General features: G+C 44.2%; 1 protein-coding gene across 1 annotated transcript in view; it reads left to right on the forward strand.

Annotated features, from left to right (window-relative positions):
* ST6GALNAC1 (ST6 N-acetylgalactosaminide alpha-2,6-sialyltransferase 1) overlaps nucleotides 1-14,607 on the forward strand; it is a 289,824-nt gene extending 275,217 nt beyond the window's left edge. Inside the window, exons 7-9 of the mRNA XM_075347473.1 lie at nucleotides 5,771-5,860; nucleotides 10,200-10,299; nucleotides 13,715-14,607. Of these exons, the coding sequence (XP_075203588.1) occupies nucleotides 5,771-5,860; nucleotides 10,200-10,299; nucleotides 13,715-13,894 (370 nt within the window). The 3' untranslated portion in view covers nucleotides 13,895-14,607. The remainder of the gene's footprint in view (nucleotides 1-5,770; nucleotides 5,861-10,199; nucleotides 10,300-13,714) is intronic.
* Nucleotides 14,608-21,857: the final 7,250 nt, after the last annotated feature.

Below are 21,857 nucleotides of genomic sequence, written 5' to 3' on the forward strand. Positions count from 1 at the left end.
TCTGCTGGTAAAAGTTCGCCGCCTGTCTGCACATTTTCGAAAGTCACCTACTGCTTCAGCCGGCCTTGCCGGCTTTCAGCGCCGTTTGCATCTTCCGGCTCACAGACTGGTGTGTGATGTCCCCACGCGTTGGAATTCAACTCTGCACATGTTGGTCAGGATATGTGAGCAGAAGAGGGCAGTTGTTGAGTACCTGCATCACCTAAGCCGTCGGGAAATGGGTCAAACTCCACACATAACACCTGAGGAGTGGAGATGGATGTCAGACCTATGTACCATCCTCCAAAACTTTGAGGACTCCACCAAGATGGTGAGTGGTGATGACGCCATTATTAGCGTCACCATACCGCTACTCTGCCTTCTAAAACGGTCTCTGCTGAAAAACAAACATGATGCATTGCAGGCGGAGCGCGATGAGTTGCAGCAAGAAACAGTAGTGGGTGTGGGTGATAACACACAGCCCAGCCTCGTCTCATCACAACGTGCAGTGGAGGACTATGACGAGGAGGAGGATGAAGACATGGAGCAACTCTCCGGCCAAATTGAGGATATGACATGCACACCAGTCATATCCTCGGTTCAGCGTGGCTGGCCAGAGGACAGGGTAGATGAGGAGGAGGAGGAGGAGGAGGAGGAGGAGGACAGCATGTTCAGTCATCTTGTTGGTCAGGCTACTGAAGTCCTGGCTGTTAAGAGTCTGGCGCACATGGCTGACTTTATGGTAAGCTGCCTTTCTCGTGACCCTCGCGTTAAGAACATCTTGGCCGACAATCATTACTGGTTGGTAACACTGTTAGACCCATGCTACAAGGAGAACTTTTTGTCTCTTATTCCCGTGGAGGAGAGGTCAACCAAAATGCAGCAGTTCCGGAAGGCCATAGTCACGGAAGTAGGCAAAGCATTCCCCTCACAAAACGCTAGCGGCATAGGTCAGGAATCAGTGGACAACCGAGGCGTACAGCCGAGAGAGGCACAAGTCCAATCCGCCAGAGGTAGGGGAACAGTCTTTAAGATGTGGGACAGTTTTCTCAGCCCCTCACGTACCACAGCCCCTGAGGTGCGGGGTAGGGCCACAAGAAATCCTAAGTTTGCCCAGATGCTGAAGGAGTACCTTGCAGATCGAACAACTGTACTCCGATATTCCTCTGTGGCTTACAATTATTGGGTATCCAAGCTGGACACGTGGCATGAATTGGCTCTCTACGCCTTGGAAGTCCTGGCCTGCCCTGCCACTAGCGTTTTGTCAGAGCGTGTTTTTAGTGCCGCAGGTGGAATCATTACAGATAAACGCACCCGCCTGTCAACTGAAAATGCTGACAGGCTGACTCTGATCAAGATGAACAAGGGTTGGATTGGGCCAGACTTCACCACACCACCAGCAAATGAGAGCGGAATTTAAAGTTTGCCATGTACCTCCACTCACCCATGGGTACACACTTCTGGACTTTGGATAATCGCTGGACTGCTCCTCCTTCTCCTCATGCGCCACCATGATGACCGTTACAAATTGCAATACTTAGGCCTTTGTTTCAGGTATACCCCCAGTGGTAAATTTTTTCGCCCATTCTTTGCAGAATGGACATTACAACGACAGGAGACCCGCTCCTTTGCAATGGGAACAATGTTTTGAGGCCCTCATGCACGTCTCTACCCAGGGACAACGTGGAGCCTCCCAATTTTTGGCTGCCCTGCCTAAGGGCTATACTATAATACACCCACTTCCTGACAATGGACACTTAATGTTTTGAGGCCCTCATGCACGTCTCTACCCAGGGACAACGTGGAGCCTCCCAATTTTTGGCTGCCCTGCCTAAGGGCTATACTATAATACACCCACTTCCTGACAATGGACACTTAATGTTTTGAGGCCCTCATGCACGTCTCTACCCAGGGACAACGTGGAGCCTCCCAATTTTTGGCTGCCCTGCCAAAGGGCTATACTATAATACACCCACTTCCTTACAATGGGCACTTCAAGTTTACAGGCCCTCATGCACGTCTCTATCCAGGGACAATGTGGAGCCTCTCAATTTTTGGCTGCCCTGCCAAAGGGCTATACTACAATAGACCCACTTCCTTACAATGGGCACTTCAGGTTTACAGGCCCTCATGCACGTCTCTATCCAGGGACAATGCGGAGCCTCCCAATTTTTGGCTGCCCTGCCAAAGGGCTATACTATAATACACCCACTTCCTTACAATGGGCACTTCAAGTTTACAGGCCCTCATGCACGTCTCTATCCAGGGACAATGTGGAGCCTCTCAATTTTTGGCTGCCCTGCCAAAGGGCTATACTACAATAGACCCACTTCCTTACAATGGGCACTTCAGGTTTACAGGCCCTCATGCACGTCTCTATCCAGGGACAATGCGGAGCCTCCCAATTTTTGGCTGCCCTGCCAAAGGGCTATACTATAATACACCCACTTCCTTACAATGGGCACTTCAAGTTTACAGGCCCTCATGCACGTCTCTATCCAGGGACAATGTGGAGCCTCTCAATTTTTGGCTGCCCTGCCAAAGGGCTATACTACAATAGACCCACTTCCTTACAATGGGCACTTCAGGTTTACAGGCCCTCATCCACGTCTCTATGCAGGGGCATTGGTGAACCTCCCAATTTTGGACTGCCCTGGCAAAGGAAAATACTACAAAGACTCACTTCCTCAAAATGGGCACATTAGACTCAAGAGGCCTTCATGTACGTCTCTTCTCAGGGACATCGGAGTGCCACACAATGTTTTCACGTAAAATCTTTCATGTATTAATCTCAAAAAGTAACATACACCAGCTCTATCTCACTATTGGGTATGTGCCCTTAACATTTCTGCCATGAAAAATCATTTTGGGGTCATTTTGGAAGGTTTTCTGGTGAGTCCGTAAAAATGGCGTGAAACGCGGACAAAATTGTTCACAGCTGTGACTTTTGAGTGATAAATGCTTCAAGGGGTCTTCCCCATGCTGTTGCCATGTCATTTGAGCACTCTTCTGAGACTTTTGTGACATTTTTAGGGTTTCTCCATGCTGCCGGGGGGTCATTTCACAAAAATACTCGGGTCTCCCATAGGATAACATTGGGCTCGTTGCTCGGCCCGAGTACACGAGTATCTTGGGATGCTCGGCCCGAGCTTCGAGCACCCGAGCTTTTTAGTACTCGCTCATCACTATTGTTTATAAGTCGTTTACGTGATAAAGGTGCGTATGTCCCGCCATGTGCCGTGATTGTGGCACATGTGTGATCTCCGTGTGCTATCTGTGATAATACATGGAGATCAGGCACTTATACTCACCTGTCCACGCTCCTGCTGTCTGTGGTGCTGAACTCTCCAGGATGCTGTTTCCGGCCGCCGCTGTCTCCCCACTGCAGCTACTTCCGGGTCGGCTGTGCAGTGCATAACTGCATATGCATGAGAATAATTAGCCAACTTAAAAGCAGGAGAGAGCAGTGGCCGGAGCCGCATCGCTAGAGGGTTTAAAAACCTTTTTGTTTTAAATGTCCATGTTTTTTTGGTACGTGTTTCACGGATCCCACCATAGTGTGGTCCATGGGACATCAGTGATTCCAGAATAAAAAGGACATGTCTCCATGTGGAAATCACGGACACGCGTATACGTAACACAGAGACACCGTCAGTGAAAAATCACTGATGTGTGCGCAGACCCATTGATTTTAATGGGTCTGTGTATGTACGTGATTCTGGTATGTTTAAAAACTGTCACATACGTACCAGAATCACTGACGTGTGAAGGGGGACTAACTTGTAGGTGCTGTACAGGACCTGGCCAGCCTTAAAACAGCTCAATATCACGGGCAACCACTGGCCATGATCTGTTGTCTAGCAGCAATGGTCGGTCTCTAAAGGCCGCTTTACACGCTGTGATCTCACTAGCAAGATCACTAGCGTGCGTACCTGCCCCCATCGGTTGTGTGTCACGGGCAAATCGCTGCCCGTGGCGCACAACATTGCTCGGACCCGACACACTACTTACCTGCCTAGCGACGTCGCTTCTTCGCTACTTCAGCGTCACAGCGATGTCACTAAGCGGCCGCCCAATAGAAGCGGAGGGGCGGAGATGAGCGGGACGTAACATCCCGCCCACCTCCTTCCTTCCTCATTGTCGGTGGGTGCAATGTGTGCTGTCGCAGGAACGACGAACAACATCGTACCAGCAGCAGCAACAATATTTGGGAACTGGACAGCGTGTCAACAAGCACGATAAGGTGAGTATTTTTGCTAGTTAGCGGTCGATCGTACGTGTTACACGCAACAACGTCGCTAACGAGGCCGGATGTGCGTCACGAATTCCGTGACCCCCAACGACATCGCGGTATCGATGTCATTGTGTGTAAAGCGGCCTTTAGTGAAGAATCTGTAACAAAAGCAAAGTCTTAATATCTCAAGACAAGAATGGCTGAAAAAATTACTAAACAGTGAATGGAACAAATGCTTTTATGTACAAGCACTAAACCAATTTATTAAGAGGGGAATAAACCTTTAATTTAATACAATCTTGGAAACTGCTTAAATCAATAAAAAAATTACACTTTTAGCAAATTCATTGCTGATCCATAGTAAATTATAGGAAGCTGCAACTAATTTCTCTGAAGATAAGACAGGATCAAAACTAGACAAAGATAAAAAAAAAAATATACACCATCATAGGACTACTTATCAGTATTACAGTATCTCACCATGAGACAATACTAGATATGACAACTTCATTTTATCCCCCAAAAATCTTTAAAAATATAAATCTTCATAGATCTTCATTAGAAAACATGGCAAATGTAAAAAATATGAGTTATTGAAATATATTATTCCTTTAGGACATTCATTGCAGCATTTAAAAAAATTCAAGCATCACAATTACCAGTATTTTTAATAATCCATTGTAGTTTTACATAGTGCCCAATGGTAAACAAATAATAATGAAATGCAGCAGAGTTCTATAAACTGCAAAAACTTTAATTTTACTTTTATAGGATGCGCTTTTTTTTATGCCATGGGACAGACATATGAAGAGTTTCGTTTTTCTAGGATCTAATTTCTGTATAAAATGTAATTCTCAAAGTTGTAGACATACAGAAATAATAGGGTCTTATCCAGATTTTGTAACTTTATTTTGTGTATTTCGACTCTGCAGTCATCAATACCTTGGTGAAAGGTATTTTTCAAAAGGTTTTACCTGTAGATCAATTGAAGACGCAGACAGAAGTCCGCCCTCTAGGAAGACTATAGGGGCCCTTTAAATACAATAGTTCATCATAATGCACAATTTCACCTGCTTTGGACATGGATGTGACCCCTTTTTCTATTAGGTCCTGGCGCACCCAGTATGTCCTGCCCGGCTGCAGATCAATTAGTGAGAAAGGAAAAGTAAGCTCGTTCAGATAGTAATATAGTAATAATTTTTCTCACATTCAAAAAACAGTCCCAATTTTAATAGTGTTTTTATTCTGATTTTCATCCAAATTTGTTCAGACTGTCAGGTTTTACCATCAGAGTTTCATCAGTTTTAAAGAATGGGGCACATTGTATTCATTCATGAAGATTGACATGTACAACAGTCATAATGAAGCCCCAAAAAAACGAAATTAACTTTTTATTTTGCCATGTACCCTGATCAATGTTAAGGCGCATGCACCACCATACTCTATATGGATAAACCATGTTGTAGGCAACTCAAGTAAACCATTATTTGCTATACCGTACATGCCGAGCTGTTATGTATAATTTTAACACAGTCATTATTCCTCACATGTCTTTAGACTTCGTCCGCGGGATGACTTTGGTAACAGTTTTGACTTGAAGAATTTATTAGTTGTACATCCAGATTTTTCACGGTACTTGAAGAACAGGTAAGATCGGCTTAAGGTTAAATCTTCATAAGGTTACAATCCTGTCCTTACAACACGTTCTCCACTTGTAATGTGAAAACCCGGAGAACAAGAAACAACGATCATTTGCAGTGTAATTTCTCTAATTTAGGCTTATTATTGCTCTTACCATATCCATAGTTAAGATATTATTCTTTACAAAAGTGGCATAGATAATTATGTAAATGTTACTTCTTAACATCATTTGTCTTATTCACTGGACTATTCTTTTGTCAGTACAAGTATGCAGATACAAAACATGTTTCGTTTCTTTTATTATTTTTAGTTCAAATTGTTTCCTTATAATTTTTCACAAAAAGTAACATCAACATTGCAAATCAATTTATCAGTATATGGAGTAATCACATTGAGAAGGCATGTAATTACAAAAAGATAAGTCTAATTTATATCCCAACAGTTAACATGAAATAAACATCTCCTCCGTGGAAGCTCAGGAGGTTTTAAGATGGTAAAAGTAGGCTAGTAAGATCTGAGTAAGAAAAGGAGTAGGAAGGGGAAAATTAAACAAGGACTTGAGAGGAAGGAACAAGAAGGATCACAGATTAAGCAAGTGGGAACAAACAAGGGAATTCCGAGGGAAAAAAAAAAGTGTCATCCAGCCTGCGCGGGCCTCCCCCCCAAACAGGGATGGACCAGTTCCTGCTCATCTTAGTCCCCCTCGGCTAGCCATGAGTCTCTATCAGGTGAATCCCTGAACAAGATCCATTGGGTCCATAGGTCTAGGACTCTCACTGATGTTTCCGTGGTCTGTCCGAAAAGTTCCTCCAATCTAAACATGTCATTCAATTCTGTGATCAAGTCCAACCTAGAAGAGGTCTGTGTCTGTTTCCAGAATCTAGGTATGAGTCTTCTTGCCGCTGCTAGGACGTGTTGAAGGAGACTTTTTTTTAATCTAGAAATCGAAAAGTTGCAGAGCGATAAAAGTGCGAGCTCTGGGGAGAGAGGGACTCTGGCGCATTGAAAGCCAGTTAATGAGATCAAATGCTGCTATCCAGAAGCCTCTAATGGATTCACATGACAACCATATATGCATGTATGAGCCTCTATCTTGTAAGCATCTCCAACAGGTTTTGTTTTTTTTATGATTTTAAAATGCTGAAAACAAAATCAGAAATTTGTAAAAAAAAATAAAAATAGAAAAAAAATGGGGGGACATGGGCTGTGTATGGACATTTTTACTCACACCATTTTGGGGTAAATACAAAGTTTTGATTGCCTCTTATTGCAATTTATTGAAATATTGTGACTTCCCAATAGCTTATGCCGAGTGCCAAGTGGCAATCATGCGGGCACAGCTCCTGAGTTTCATGCAATTGCCATGATGTACTTATACATCATTGGTTGGGAACCCCTATCTGACCATGACGTATAAGTATGTCAAATGTCAAATGGTATAAAGGGTTAAAGAAGCTGTCTGTTTGTCTAATAACTCTGTTGTCACTTTATGTGAATGAAGACTTCACCGTATAATGTCAGGATTCTCCGGTGTTGCTGGAGAGAGGAGGTGGTTATGTGATCTCAGGTATGTGATTTGCATAATTACAACCACATTTCAACTAGACGAGCTCGGCCTTGCTCAATTCACTTGTATTGAGGAAGCCAAATACGTCTTGTCAGCATGTGACTGCATGTATGCATATTGCATACTTGCGATTATGTGACACCCACTCTCACCTGCAACAGTGGAGAATCCTGACAGCCGCTAGTGTACGCTGTAAGGATTTAAGTCTGCAGTCAGAGTGACAGCAGACTTTCAACAGAAGATCAGACAACCCTTTTAATTAGTTCACAAAGAGCATATAACAAAGAAAAGGTTAGAGTCCACGAAAAACAATGCATTTAAAGTACATAGCCAACCCATAAGCTGGGTTTACACACTGAAACTTTCTAGCGATCCCACCAGCGATCCCAACCTGGCCGGGATCGCTACAAAGTCTCTGGTGAGCTGTCAAACAGGCATACCTGGCCAACGACGCAACAGCGATCCGGACCTGTAGAGCGACCTAGCTGGTTGTTGGGGGCGTTGTAAAGCAGCTTTTTGAAAGGGAAGTCGCTGTAAAGTCCCCTTTACACACTGAAACTTTCTAGCGATGCATGCTGCACAGCGGGAAACAAAGGACCTAAGAATGGTCCTGAACGATTTGTAGCGATCACAACTTCACAGCAGGGGCCAGGTCGCTGATGTGTTTCACACACTGCAATGTCGCTGGGGAGGTCGCTGTAACGTCACAAAACCGGTGACGTTACAGCGATGTCGTTTGCGATGTTGCAGTGTGTAAAGCCACCTATACAGATGGCTATATACAGGTATACAGTTAGGTCCAGAAATATTTGGACAGTGACATAAGTTTTGTTATTTTAGCTGTTTACAAAAACATGTTCAGAAATACAATTATATATATAATATGGGCTGAAAGTGCACACTCCCAGCTGCAATATGAGAGTTTTCACATCCAAATCGGAGAAAGGGTTTAGGAATCATAGCTCTGTAATGCATAGCCTCCTCTTTTTCAAGGGACCAAAAGTAATTGGACAAGGGACTCTAAGGGCTGCAATTAACTCTGAAGGCGTCTCCCTCGTTAACCTGTAATCAATGAAGTAGTTAAAAGGTCTGGGGTTGATTACAGGTGTGTGGTTTTGCATTTGGAAGCTGTTGCTGTGACCAGACAACATGCGGTCTAAGGAACTCTCAATTGAGGGGAAGCAGAACATCCTGAGGCTGCAAAAAAAAGAAAAAATCCATCAGAGAGATAGCAGACATGCTTGGAGTAGCAAAATCAACAGTCGGGTACATTCTGAGAAAAAAGGAATTGACTGGTGAGCTTGGGAACTCAAAAAGGCCTGGGCGTCCACGGATGACAACAGTGGTGGATGATCGCCGCATACTTTCTTTGGTGAAGAAGAACCCATTCACAACATCAACTGAAGTCCAGAACACTTTCAGTGAAGTAGGTGTATCTGTCTCTAAGTCAACAGTAAAGAGAAGACTCCATGAAAGTAAATACAAAGGGTTCACATCTAGATGCAAACCATTCATCAATTCCAAAAATAGACAGGCCAGAGTTAAATTTGCTGAAAAACACCTCATGAAGCCAGCTCAGTTCTGGAAAAGTATTCTATGGACAGATGAGACAAAGATCAACCTGTACCAGAATGATGGGAAGAAAAAAGTTTGGAGAAGAAAGGGAACGGCACATGATCCAAGGCACACCACATCCTCTGTAAAACATGGTGGAGGCAACGTGATGGCATGGGCATGCATGGCTTTCAATGGCACTGGGTCACTTGTGTTTATTGATGACATAACAGCAGACAAGAGTAGCCGGATGAATTCTGAAGTGTACCGGGATATACTTTTAGCCCAGATTCAGCCAAATCCCGCAAAGTTGATCGGACGGCGCTTCATAGTACAGATGGACAATGACCCCAAGCATACAGCCAAAGCTACCCAGGAGTTCATAAGTGCAAAAAAGTGGAACATTCTGCAATGCCCAAGTCAATCACAAGATCTTAACCCAATTGAGCATGCATTTCACTTGCTCAAATCCAGACTTAAGACGGAAAGACCCACAAACAAGCAAGACCTGAAGGCTGCGGCTGTAAAGGCCTGGCAAAGCATTAAGAAGGAGGAAACCCAGCGTTTGGTGATGTCCATGGGTTCCAGACTTAAGGCAGTGATTGCCTCCAAAGGATTCGCAACAAAATATTGAAAATAAAAATATTTTGTTTGGGTTTGGTTTATTTGTCCAATTACTTTTGACCTCCTAAAATGTGGAGTGTTTGTAAAGAAATGTGTACAATTCCTACAATTTCTATCAGATATTTTTGTTCAAACCTTCAAATTAAACGTTACAATCTGCACTTGAATTCTGTTGTAGAGGTTTCATTTCAAATCCAATGTGGTGGCATGCAGAGCCCAACTCGCGAAAATTGTGTCACTGTCCAAATATTTCTGGACCTAACTGTAAGTACTGTAGATAATGGGAGAAATTTCTATATTAGACATTAATATATTTATCCATAGCTGTTCAGTCACCCTTCAGCCATCTTTTTCCAAATTAAATAACCTTAATATGGATGATAATCTTTTTGGCTCGTGCCACTTATTAGTTTGGTTCCCCACTTCCGTTCACAGTCAAGATCTACCACTTCTTTATTTTAATAAACTCTGGTGTGCAAGAATATACACAATATTCCAAATATAGCAGTAAAATTGTATTCATGTTCATATGTTATATTTCCCAATATTGTACAATAGAAGTGAGGTCAGGCCCTCATCATTTTCCTTTACATTTTGTAGGTTTTTGAGATCAACTATACTTGAAGGGATACATTGGAGGTTTTACAGGCCAAGCACAGGGGCCTTGGTTCTACTTACAGCACTTCATCTCTGTGACACAGTGAGTGGGATAACTTTCTACAGATAGTCTCATATGGACATTTGGTGGTATATTGCTTGGCTGCAAAAAAATGTTCGTCTTATTTTTATCCCCTTGACATTTATATGGTCAACACAAAAACTAGATACCAGAATGACTTAAGTGGATGATCATATTGGCATAAGTTTTTGGTTTTGAGGGCACAAGAAAGCTGTAAGTAAGTAGAAACAATTTTATAATTGGCTATGTGGTTTTCTTGTTTCATCAATGGGACCAACAGTTATTGAACACATTTTAGTACTTTGCTCAAACTGATTTAGTGCTGCCCGTCATACATGTTGCCATCTATGTATTGTTTTTTTTTCCATTCAGACAGAGTTAGGGTATGTGCACAGAACTGTTTTAAACATTTCTTTTAACTACTTAAAGGGAACCTGTCAGGTGCAATATACACCCTGCACCACGAGCAGTTCTGGGTGCATATTGCTAATCCCTGCCTAACCGTCCCTGTATACACTAGTATAGATAAAGGGATCTTTAGAAAAAGTATTTCTAAAGATCTGTTATCATATGCTAATGAGGCCAGGGACTAGTCGCAAGGGCGTTACTTCCCTTGGATAGTCAGCCCCATTAGCATGTAAGCATGTCCCTGTGGGCCTACTAACATGCAAATGAATGAGCAGCATCAGAGGCATGGTCAATCTCACTGCTCTCTGCTCCCACTGCCCCAAACGCTGGATTTCAGCTGAGTGCGCATGTTCAGAAGTCCCGGACTTCCAGTCATGCGTACTATGAAGCCGGGTGTACGCGTCCCGGCGTCAAACTGGCGTAGTGCTCATGACTGGAAGTCCGGGGACATTCTAATTGTGCTCACTGAGCCAAAAACCAGCAGTGACAGCAGAGTTGACAGCAACCATGCCTCTGACGCTGTGCATTCATTAGCATCTTAGCATGTCCACAGGGGCGTGCTTACATGCTAACGGGGCTGACTAGCCAAGGAAACGTACGCCCTTGCGACTAGTCCCTGGCCTCATGAATCTTTAAAAATACTTTTTCTAAAGATCTCTTTATCTATGCTAGTGTATACAGGGACTGCTAGGCAGGGATTAGCAATATACACCCAGAACTGCTCATGGTTCTTGGTGCATATTGCACCTGACAAGTTCACTTTAAGGTTTACAAAGATGCCAAGTACTTAAAAGAACTTGAGGTGTGTTTTGCTTAAAAGATAATCTATGCTTTACATAACAATGCTTAAAAGATGTCCAAATGATGCCCGGGCATATTTTTTTAGCGTTTTACCAGCACTCCTGCTTGAAAAAAATACCAGCTTCTAAACATCTAGAAAGTGGCAGTAAAGAAGATGCAACAAAAATGTTGTGAAAACGCTAAAAAAATGAATGTGATCAAAAATGTTAAAAAAGATTCAATGAAACTACTAAAAAAAGAGCTATAATGACACTTTAAGAAACACTCTTTCCTTAAAGCGGGCTTTACACACAGCGACATCGCTAGCGATGTCGCTGGTGAAAGCACCCGCCCCCGTCGGTTGTACATCATGGGCAAATCGCTGCCCGTGGCGCACAACATCGCTAACACCCGTCACACTATACTTACCTGCCTAGCGACATCGCTGTGGCCGGCGAATCGCCTCCTTTCTAAGGGGCCGCCCAATAGAAGCGGAAGGACGGAGATGAGTGGGGCGAACATCCCGTCCACCTCCTTCCTTCCTCATTGCGTGCGGCTGCAGGTACGATGTGGTTCCTCGATCCTCCGTTGTCACACATAGCGATGTGTGCTGCCGCAGGAACAACGAACAACCTGCATCCTGCAACAGCAACGATAATCGGGATAGGAACGACTGGACAACAATCAACGATATAGTGAGTATTTTTGATCGTTAACGGTCGTTCCTGCGGTGTCACACGCAACTACGTCACTAACGAGGCCGGATGTGCGTCACGAATTCCGTGACCGCAACGACCTCTCGTTAGCGATGTCGTTACGTGTAAAGCCCACTTAAGTGTCATCATCATGAAAAACTCAACAGGTTCATGGAAAAAACATTCATACTCATAGACTCCTCAGTTCCATTTTCCCAATGAAGACACATTAGACTTGGGTCACAGATTTTGGACATGAGATTGGCCACATAGTATATCCTTGTTGCAAAGAGCTTAAAATGAGAAACTATGTTTTAGAATACACCGCCTTAAACTCAGTCCATAAATGTAATTGCTTATTGGAGATCCAACCTATTTAATGTTCATCCATGTGTGAGTATACAGTTGAGTTATACAGCATTATCAGTATCCAATTGGTAAATTGATTCTTGCTAATGAGGCCAGCTAAGTATGGTACATAATTATGCAATTTAGCTCTCAAAGACTGAAAAGAAAATCTTGTATCACCTAGGAGAGATGCTTGCCTATAAATGTCCAGTCCTTTAACAAGCCATGCAACATGACCAGGGATAAATGCCAGGCCAGAAACGCATGTATAGACAGCCTTTTTGATAACCTTCCTACTTTGCTTACCCTTCATCCCAGGCCTGCAAGAACGGCTTCTATCATTATATATAAAAGACGCCTCTCCTCTCCCTGTCCATGTGGCCTAACAGAGAAGCTGTTATGTGATATACATACATGCGAGCTCCATTCACGTCATCGGATGCAATTTTTAGATTGAATTACAGATTTCTATTTTTTACCCTTTGTCCCCACAAATACTTATTATACCCTGTAGGGACCAAGGAAGGTTGTCCATTCCTGCAAAGACCTTTTAAGCCTTACTTGGGCAGGTCAAGAGATACACATCATGCCATTAAAATCCTTCCAATCACCCATGTGTTGGAGCTCCATTGAACAAATACATTTATGGACTGAATTTAGGGGGGTGTATTCTGAAACATAGTTTCTCATTTTAAGCTCTTTACAACAAGGACATACTATGTGGGCAATCTCTTGCCCAAAATCTGTGACCCACATCAACTGTGTCTTAATTGGGAAAATGTAACTTCGGAGCCTACGAGTATGTGCATACAATGAATTTTCAATGATCCTGCTGAGATTTTCAAGTTGACAACACTTAAGGAAAGATTGTTTCCTAAAGTGTCATTGTATCTCTTTTTTTTAGTAGTTTTTTATACATTTTTGACCACAGGCTTTTTTTTTAGCGTTTTCCCAACATTTTAGGGGCATTTTGTTTACTGCCATTTTCTGGATGTTTAGAAGTCTGTCATTTTGGTCAAGCCGAAACGCTGGTAAAATGCAAAAAGAGATGCCTGGGAATCATTTGGACATATTTTAAGCATTTCTATTGGCTTGTAATGTAAAGCATAAATTGTCTTTTGGGGAAAAACTCACCTCAAGCTCTTAAACAGTAACTGCCTTTAATACAAGTATCCCTCTTTAACATCTGTTTTCTTACCTTGAAGGTCAATGCCTATGGTTTCATGACAGATGATTTCAAAGAATATGCCAATCATTATTACGACAAGACGAAGACAGAACTTGTTTTTTATATAAATCATGATTTTATTTTGGAGAAGGATTTATGGGCTCGACTTGATAAGGAAAATATAATCAAACTCTACAAAAGAAATAAAGGACTATAGAATTGGAACCACATTAAGAAGTCATGACACAGATCTCTGTATGAGCTAAATAAAAATAAAAAGCTAACTTTACCATAACAATAGATAATTTATTTTAACAATTTTGGAACTATTGTTAATTTATTTCATATTTTATGGGAATGAACGAGTTGAAGGTATTAATAAATAAATATTTTTCCTTCTTAGCACTATTTGATGCTTTTATCCATCATGGGTACTGTGGAGATGTGAGGGTCAGGGTGCTCTCATCTGCTGGCCTGGCTGTCTTAAGAAAGACTACATTGACTGGGGTTCATCCCACGTAACGCCCGTACTCCCTCTTGTGGGGAGAACACTGCTCAGACAACACAGGGTGAGGGTACCATACTCCAGCAAGACTATTGGGTTACCAACAGACAACAGCATGTACTAAATTTCCAGCAAGTACACGAGATGGTGCAAGTGACACTGTCTCACTCTTTCACTTGCTCGCTAGGAATTAGAAGATCCATGACTTCAAGGCATCCAGGGCCCAGGGCCACTATCCCAGCCAGCATAACCCTGCTTTGGCGGGCACCCACTGAGAGGAGATAATGGTAAGCTTAGGAAGCCAACCGAGCACACTGAGATATCTAATATTACTGATGGACTTTCCTTAATTGTTTTTAATTATTCACCTGTGTATTTTTTTTGAAAATGTGATCTATTCGCTGATGTTTTGTATTTAAGCATTTTGGGAGAGTTCTCTGACCCAGAAACACTTTGAAAACGGATGGAGCTGCGTTTGAAACGCGTCTTAAGTTTCCCTTATCCCCCACGTTTGTACTCAAGTTTTATATTTGTAATGGAATAAAGAAAAGGAATTTTTACTCACATCTTCCTGGATCTGGAGCCTTTTTCTTCTTTTTGGGTTCCCATAGTATCCCAGCTGTGACCTCAGGTGAACTAACCTGGGCTGAACTCATTGAACTCAATGACTTCACCTTTGGTAAAGTTATTGAACACATTGCCAGATTACTGGATTAGGTAATGTGCGCACATTGAGTTTGGTTTCAGACAATTCTGCTCCAAATCTAGAGCTCCTGGCAAAAAAATCGCACCATCCAAGCGCATGTGGTATCTGTGCGGTTATTTGCAAGAAGATGCAGATTTGGTGCAGAAATGTCTGCAACCAAATACTGAACGTGTGCTTTCTTTCTCACCTTATTTGGGGACACAAGACCATGCATGTATGCTGCTGTTGCCAGGAGGTTGACACTAGGCAAAACTAAGAAAAAAAAAATTAGCTCCTCCTCGAAGTATACAACCTGTGACTGACCAGGAACTAAGCCAGTTTTTTGTCGCGCTTCTAGGCAAGCTGCTTCGGGAATGGAGGTTTTCGGCTATTCCAGGACCGGATTAAGCCTACCGCACGCTGAGCCGAAGTTCGCGACCTTCCACGTTTTTACCTGGCAAGTGCGGCTTCCAACAGACACCCTGGATGTAGGTAGGGATTCATCCCCTCCAGGCAGGTCCTATTCAGCATTGGAACGGCATGGCAGAGGGTCTCCCTATTTCTGCGATGGCTGTACAGCAGCATCTTGCTGTCCCCGGAGCGTTTTTTTCAGGTCAGGCACTAACTTAGTCCCCGGTCTTGGCCTAGCGTGGCTGCTGACCACGCCCCCTTGCTGTCTTTCTCAGCACTCTTCCTATTCTCTGGCATCCCGCCCCTAAAGGAGGCTCAGGCTGCTCCTCACTCTGAGCTTGGCAAATTTTCAGAGTCTACAGGAAATTGTAACACACGTGTTGCCTTTCCTGAGATATTTCTAAATTCTTGTGGGCTAAGGCCTTGAAGTAACTTATCCTTTCCCTAAACTTTTAGACATAATACAGAACTGGAAACTGTGGGGAAGGTGCCCTTCCAACTTTCTCATACGAGTTCCAAAGGCCCTCCTACTTTCGGCTGTACAACAATTTGAAGGGGGAGAACGCGGCAGAATACTGCAGCACATCCTGGAAGGCGAAGAGGAGCAGCTGCAGGTTTTTCACCCAGTCTCCCCCTTGGATTCCACACATTGGCTAATGAGCTGTTTGAGCATATCTTTAAAGTGTTTAAGGGTGGTAGTGGGTGGTATCCACAGGATGGACCCCATGTTTCTCCAAGAGGGTCTGAATCAGCTCGCTTTGGAACTGGGCCTTCTGCTCGGTCAATACCTCCTGCAAAAACTCTACTCTACTAAAGATGTCCTGTAGCACTTGAGCCCCGTGCTAAGCATTTATGGATGACAGGGCAACAGCCTTCGGATAGCGGGTGGCAAAGTCAACCAGGGTGAGGATGAACCTCTTTCTGCTATGGCTGGGGATGGCTAAAGGGCCTACTAGATTGATGGCGACTCTATCAAGGGCATCGATTGGAACGGGGAATGACAGGGTGCCTCATCTGTCGACATACTGGACAAGAGATCTCAGTATTTCTGTACCTCTTTAGTGACCCTCTGCCAAAAATATACTACGTAGCAGATGGACCCAGGTCTTTTTGATCCGCATGTGCCCGGCTGCAGGGATGTCATGGGTCAAGTGCAGGAGTGGGGTCGGTACTGCTGGGGTATCATAAGCTGATGTACACGAGTCCAGGATTTCTCTGAACAAGATATTGGCTTTTCCTGATAAAAGAGCCACTTCTCCCATCTATACGTCTTCCCCTGATTTTTTTTTTCCCCCAGGTCGGGCAGCCATACTGCGGATAAGCTCTAGGGTGGGGTACATGAGTTGGGCTTCTCTAAACTCCTTACGATCTATCTCCCCCTAGTTAATGGCCACAATTTGGTCAGGTGTACTCACTGCCACTGGTTCAGAAGAGGATGATGGACTCTTGGAATGTGGGTTATCCTTGGAAGGGGTGGCTGAAAGATCTGCATCAGTGCCGCTTAGTTTGGTGGTGGGTGATGGCTGTAACAAACTGGCTTGATAGCCCTTATCTTAGGTTGTTCCTCAAAATGGCAGGTGTGAGAAGGTCATCCATAAGTCCCACTTCTACCGCTCCCTGGTCAGTCCCCCAGCCAACTGCACATGTGTCAGAGGGATGACCAAGCACTGACCCCCAGTCAGGAAGATGGTCACATGGCAATTTGGTAAATGGTGTTCTGGTGGAACCCAGTGTCCTGAAGACCTTGGGCCTGGATGTCACTGATATCTGCTGGATGTGGCGATAGAGATTAGCTGGTGTAGGGTGGTCAACCCACAATAGCATGTGGCCAGGGTATATCACTTAGTCCACTGCTGGTGTATCATGGAGGTAGTGATCACAATGGCTTGTCTAGGCAGATGTCAACCAGGTAGGATGTCAGATGGGCTCCAGACATGGGGCACCAACTCTGGAGATGTGACGCCCTGGACTAGCCAGGTAGTCACAGACATAACACCATACACACCCCCTTCCCTAGACAGTCACAACAGTCAAACAAAAACCCTGGTTGCCTCCCTCCAAAGTCTGATGTCCACACCAGGTGGGGCGGAGCCAGGCGATTGGCCCCACCCACCGAGGTGTTCACAGGTCTGGAGGCGGGAAAAGAGACAGATTAGTTTTGGAGGTGAAAGTGAGGAGACAGAAACTGTCGGTGTCTGGGTAGGGGCCCAGACACAAACAGCAAGGTTGGCAGACCATGGTGGCCGTCTGCAGGAGTTAGTGAATCTCTGCAGAGCCGTAGGACCGGGGTCGGGCGTTGGCCCACCGGTACCAAAAAGGGGAGCGGAGTGAAGTTAAGCACACAGGCAGGGCCATCGGACCCCGACCAGGCTTGGAGCCGCCGACAATAGTCAAATCCGAGTGTGACAGGAACCCCAGGGGTTTCCCAACAACCAAGACCCGACAGAAGGCAACAGTCCACACCGTGAGGATATACAGCCACCGCCACAGGCTAGAGATCCAAGGGTCAGCGCCTGCGGGCAAAATGGGGTCCTACAGCACCTATACGCCGGGGAGCGGACTACCGGTGGGTAACCACAGGAGTCAGAACATTCTAACAGGTGCAGGGGAAGACATCCACTATCACCCGTCCGGGGAGAGCACAAAACTGCAGCCGGCTGTGGGACCCGTCCATCCAGCCGTTTGGTTTACCAGAGACTCTGTCATTGACTGCCTGAGTGAGTACACCAGTGTCATCCGGCACCGCGCCGCGCTGCCCCTGCAACCCTGCAGCACAACCATCCAGCCTCCCCGTATCACCACCGGGCCCCGGGATCACCAACCCCTACCCACGGAGGGGACAACATCCTAGCTGCTCCCTACCACCCTTCCCGGGATCCCCGTCACCAGCAGCGGTGGTGCTAATAATCACCACGACCCGTGGGTGGCGTCACAAACTATCTCCCTAAACAAACCACCCCCTTTTCACTCGTGGACGAGGAGCGCTGCTCGAGTCCCCGGGTCCGTTCCACCACTCGAGCCACCGAGCAGCAGCAGAAGCCCCGACCCCGAGCGTGGAGAGCGCGTCCCCTCCACCCGCGACAGAGACAATATTTGGCTATGTGTCCAAGGCACCTGCATGTATAATAGTATTGTCTGTTGGGCAAATCATGGGCCCTGTTGTAAACCTTTGCCCTGGTGGGGCCTTGCTGGCTAGCAGGATAGTCTTGCTCAAGTACTTGGTGGTCACTCGAGTCCCTAGTTGAGGGTTCTCCTGGGATCAGTACACATATCAGGTCACCATAGGGGTTGATTGGCTGTAAACTCATCAGCCACCCGGGCTGCTTGCTCTGCGGTGTCGGGCTTTTGATCAGCTACCCACTCTCAAATTTCTGGGCTCTCACACTGTGACTCCGGGACCTTGTATTGCAGTTTTTGGTATCCTTCCTTAGTGACTGTTTTTACTCATTGTTATTATTTTTTATTTTTGGCTAGTTTAGCCTTTGTTATATACCATTTGGTGACAGTCTCAGGATATCCAGTAACAACTTGATGCAATACAAGCACATTTTTAGTATAGATGGAGTATATACTTGATTTTGTATAAGAATACCCAGATAGGGGGCAGTATTGTTGTGTATATATATTTATATACAGTAAATTAGGTTATGTAGGGCTGAAGTACATGTACAAAGATGATGTCCACTGGTAAGGTGCAAGTATAAAGTGCTACAATGCATATGCAGAATAAAGGAAAGAAAAAAAGAAGAGGACAACGGGGCGCCAAATCTAAGTGTAGATGTATGTAAACACAGATTGCAATGATCGTACGAATTTTACACTCACCGTGCAGTTTTCTTCTGTTTTCGCTAGTATGATCCGTGTAGTGGATCAACTCTCTTATTAATCCTCCAGTATGCAGCACGAATCCTCGGGAAAAACAATGAGAGTCCTGAACAGGTGCTCCCACGTAGGTAATGGAGTAAAGAAAAAATCCCTTTCGGCGCTTCCGGAGGATAAATGGGATATCAGTGCAAGTTTGCAAAAACTTCAAGAACAAGGTTTATTAATAGGTTCAATAAAAAACTGACAATTACGGACAACGCGTTTCAGCTAACAAAAGCCTTCATCAGGTATAGTCTCAGATGTTTTGACGCGTTTTTTCGACGCGGGTGCGTTTTTGCACGTTTTTAGCGGACAAAAACGCACAAAAACGCAGCGTCAAAAAAACAGTGTGTGAACTTAGCCATATAGTACATGTTAATATAATTATGTACATTGTGTTGTTCCAAATAGATAATATGGTCACTCCCTATCCTAGAAAGAGTGCAGCAAAAGGATGAGTCAGATATTAAGCTGTAAGTGTTTCTTCTATAAAGTAATAGGGTACTTGAATAAATATGAAAGCATAGAAGACAATTCATATGTCACAGTACAGTGCTATGTAAAATATCAGTTTAGGTATAAAGCGGGTTTTACACACAGCGACATCGCTAGCGATGTCACTGGTGAAAGCACCCGACCCTGTCGGTTGTGCGTCACGGGAAAATCGCTGCCCGTGACGCACAACATCGCTAGGAACAATCACACTATACTTACCTGCCTAGCGACGTCGCTGTGGCTGACGTACCGCCTCCTATCTAAGGGGGCGGTTAGTTCGGCATCACAGCGACGTCACTAAGCGGCCGCCCAATAGAAGTGGAGGGGCGGAGATGAGCGAGCCAGAAATCCCGCCCATCTCCTTCCTTCCTCATTGCGGACGGTCGCAGGTACGAGGTTGTTCCTCGTTCTTGTGGTGTCACACATAGCGATGTGTGCTGCCGCAGGAACGTCGAACGACATCGTACCTACAGCAGCAACGAGAATCGGGATAGGAATGACTAGACAACGATCAACGATTTGGTAAGTAATTTTGATCGTTAACTGGTCGTTCCTGCGTTTCACACGCAACGACGTCGCTAACAAGGCCAGATGTGCGTCACGAATTCCGTTACCGCAACGACATCTCGTTAGCGATGTCGTTGCGTGTAAAGCCCGCTTAAAGGATGGTGAAGCACTTTAGCAGGAGCATATGGTCCCAAAAGATGCATATGGTGCCAGTCTGCACATGTTGAGGTGGTTTCCATAATGCAGCATGTAAGCGAAGCAGCGATGGCTCTAGAAATCGTCAACCACATAGAAATTATGTCAAGCTTGAATGCATGGTGTTCCAGCAGAAGTGTGCATGCGTCAGAAGATGCATCCAACACACGAAGATGATGTCAAGCTGGAACGCAGTGTGTTTCAGCAGAGGTGGGCATGGCATTGCAATTTCAAACTGGAATTACACAATATGATGCTGAGGGGCAAGTGCATTCCAACAATGCACAGGCACCGTGTCCAGAGATCAGGAGAGTAAATATATCCTATCCAATGCGCCAGTGCCAGGGGAGGTGCGCCTAGAATCAGGGATTGTGAATGTACTCCATCCCCATATTACTGAGGTTGGCCATAAGATCAAAACTATTTTAAAACCTACAAGATATCATTATGCAAATTAAATGTGTGCTATTCAAATATAACAACATGTTTCCCAACACGTCTGCTGATTTATGTGGTATATTGGTCTATTTTTTGACATTTCAAGGAAAGTCTTAAAAACTAAAAAAAATGAATGGTAGGCACAAATGTTATACCCTTATGATGAGCTAAGGGTAGTAATTTATACTGCCAGAACCCATAACCTCAGGGGCCATTGTCAGGGACCATCAGTGATGTCACCAATTTTAAACAGTAAATAAAACACATATGGACATGAGCAGGTTTTATTAGTATTAAAACTAAATAAAGCATCCAAACTGTATCTGATCATTTTGACCCGTAGGTTTGATACTATACATCCGGTAAATATGTTTTGCTTCATTTTCCAAAATTCTACAATCCCAATCCTGCCTCACTGATGCTGTAACTAGTCTACTTCAAGAACAAAAAATGAAGAACATTCCAGAATGCCTCCATGGACCTTTCTGACATGTCTGGAGATCAGGGTGTCACGTGCGTTAGTAATATCACCTATGTGGTCATCTATCCTCTTTCTCAGTTCCATTTTAGTTTACCAATATAATCAAAGGGACAGGTACAAAAGAGACAGATCCTTCTCACCACCTAGACCACTCCTGCCATTCAGCAATTGGCAAAATGAATACACCTATAGACCATTCTTACAGCTTGTGAAAGTGTTTGTTAATTTAATATACTTACACAACTTGCATGTTCCACATCTGAAGGTCCCATTGTCGCTATATTCCAGCCATGTCAGAGGTCTACTTTTAGAGGTATAGGTACTATGCACCAATTGATTCTAAATCGATCTATCTCTTCTGTTGGTGATCGAAGGGAAGGGTGCAGAAGATCACACAGATCAGCATCTACTCTAATGATCACCCAATGTCTCGTCAGGATATTTTTAACTTTCTGTGATCTGTTAAACCACACAAAAATTGATAAAGAATAACCAAAAGTACGGTAAAATATTCAAATATGTATTTTAATCATATTAAAATGAAATGAAAAAAAAAAAATAGAACTGGTGGGGCACAAATAACATGTAAATTAGAAGAA

This window comes from Anomaloglossus baeobatrachus, chromosome 5 (genome assembly GCF_048569485.1).
Source record: "Anomaloglossus baeobatrachus isolate aAnoBae1 chromosome 5, aAnoBae1.hap1, whole genome shotgun sequence".
Lineage (NCBI taxonomy): Eukaryota > Metazoa > Chordata > Amphibia > Anura > Aromobatidae > Anomaloglossus > Anomaloglossus baeobatrachus.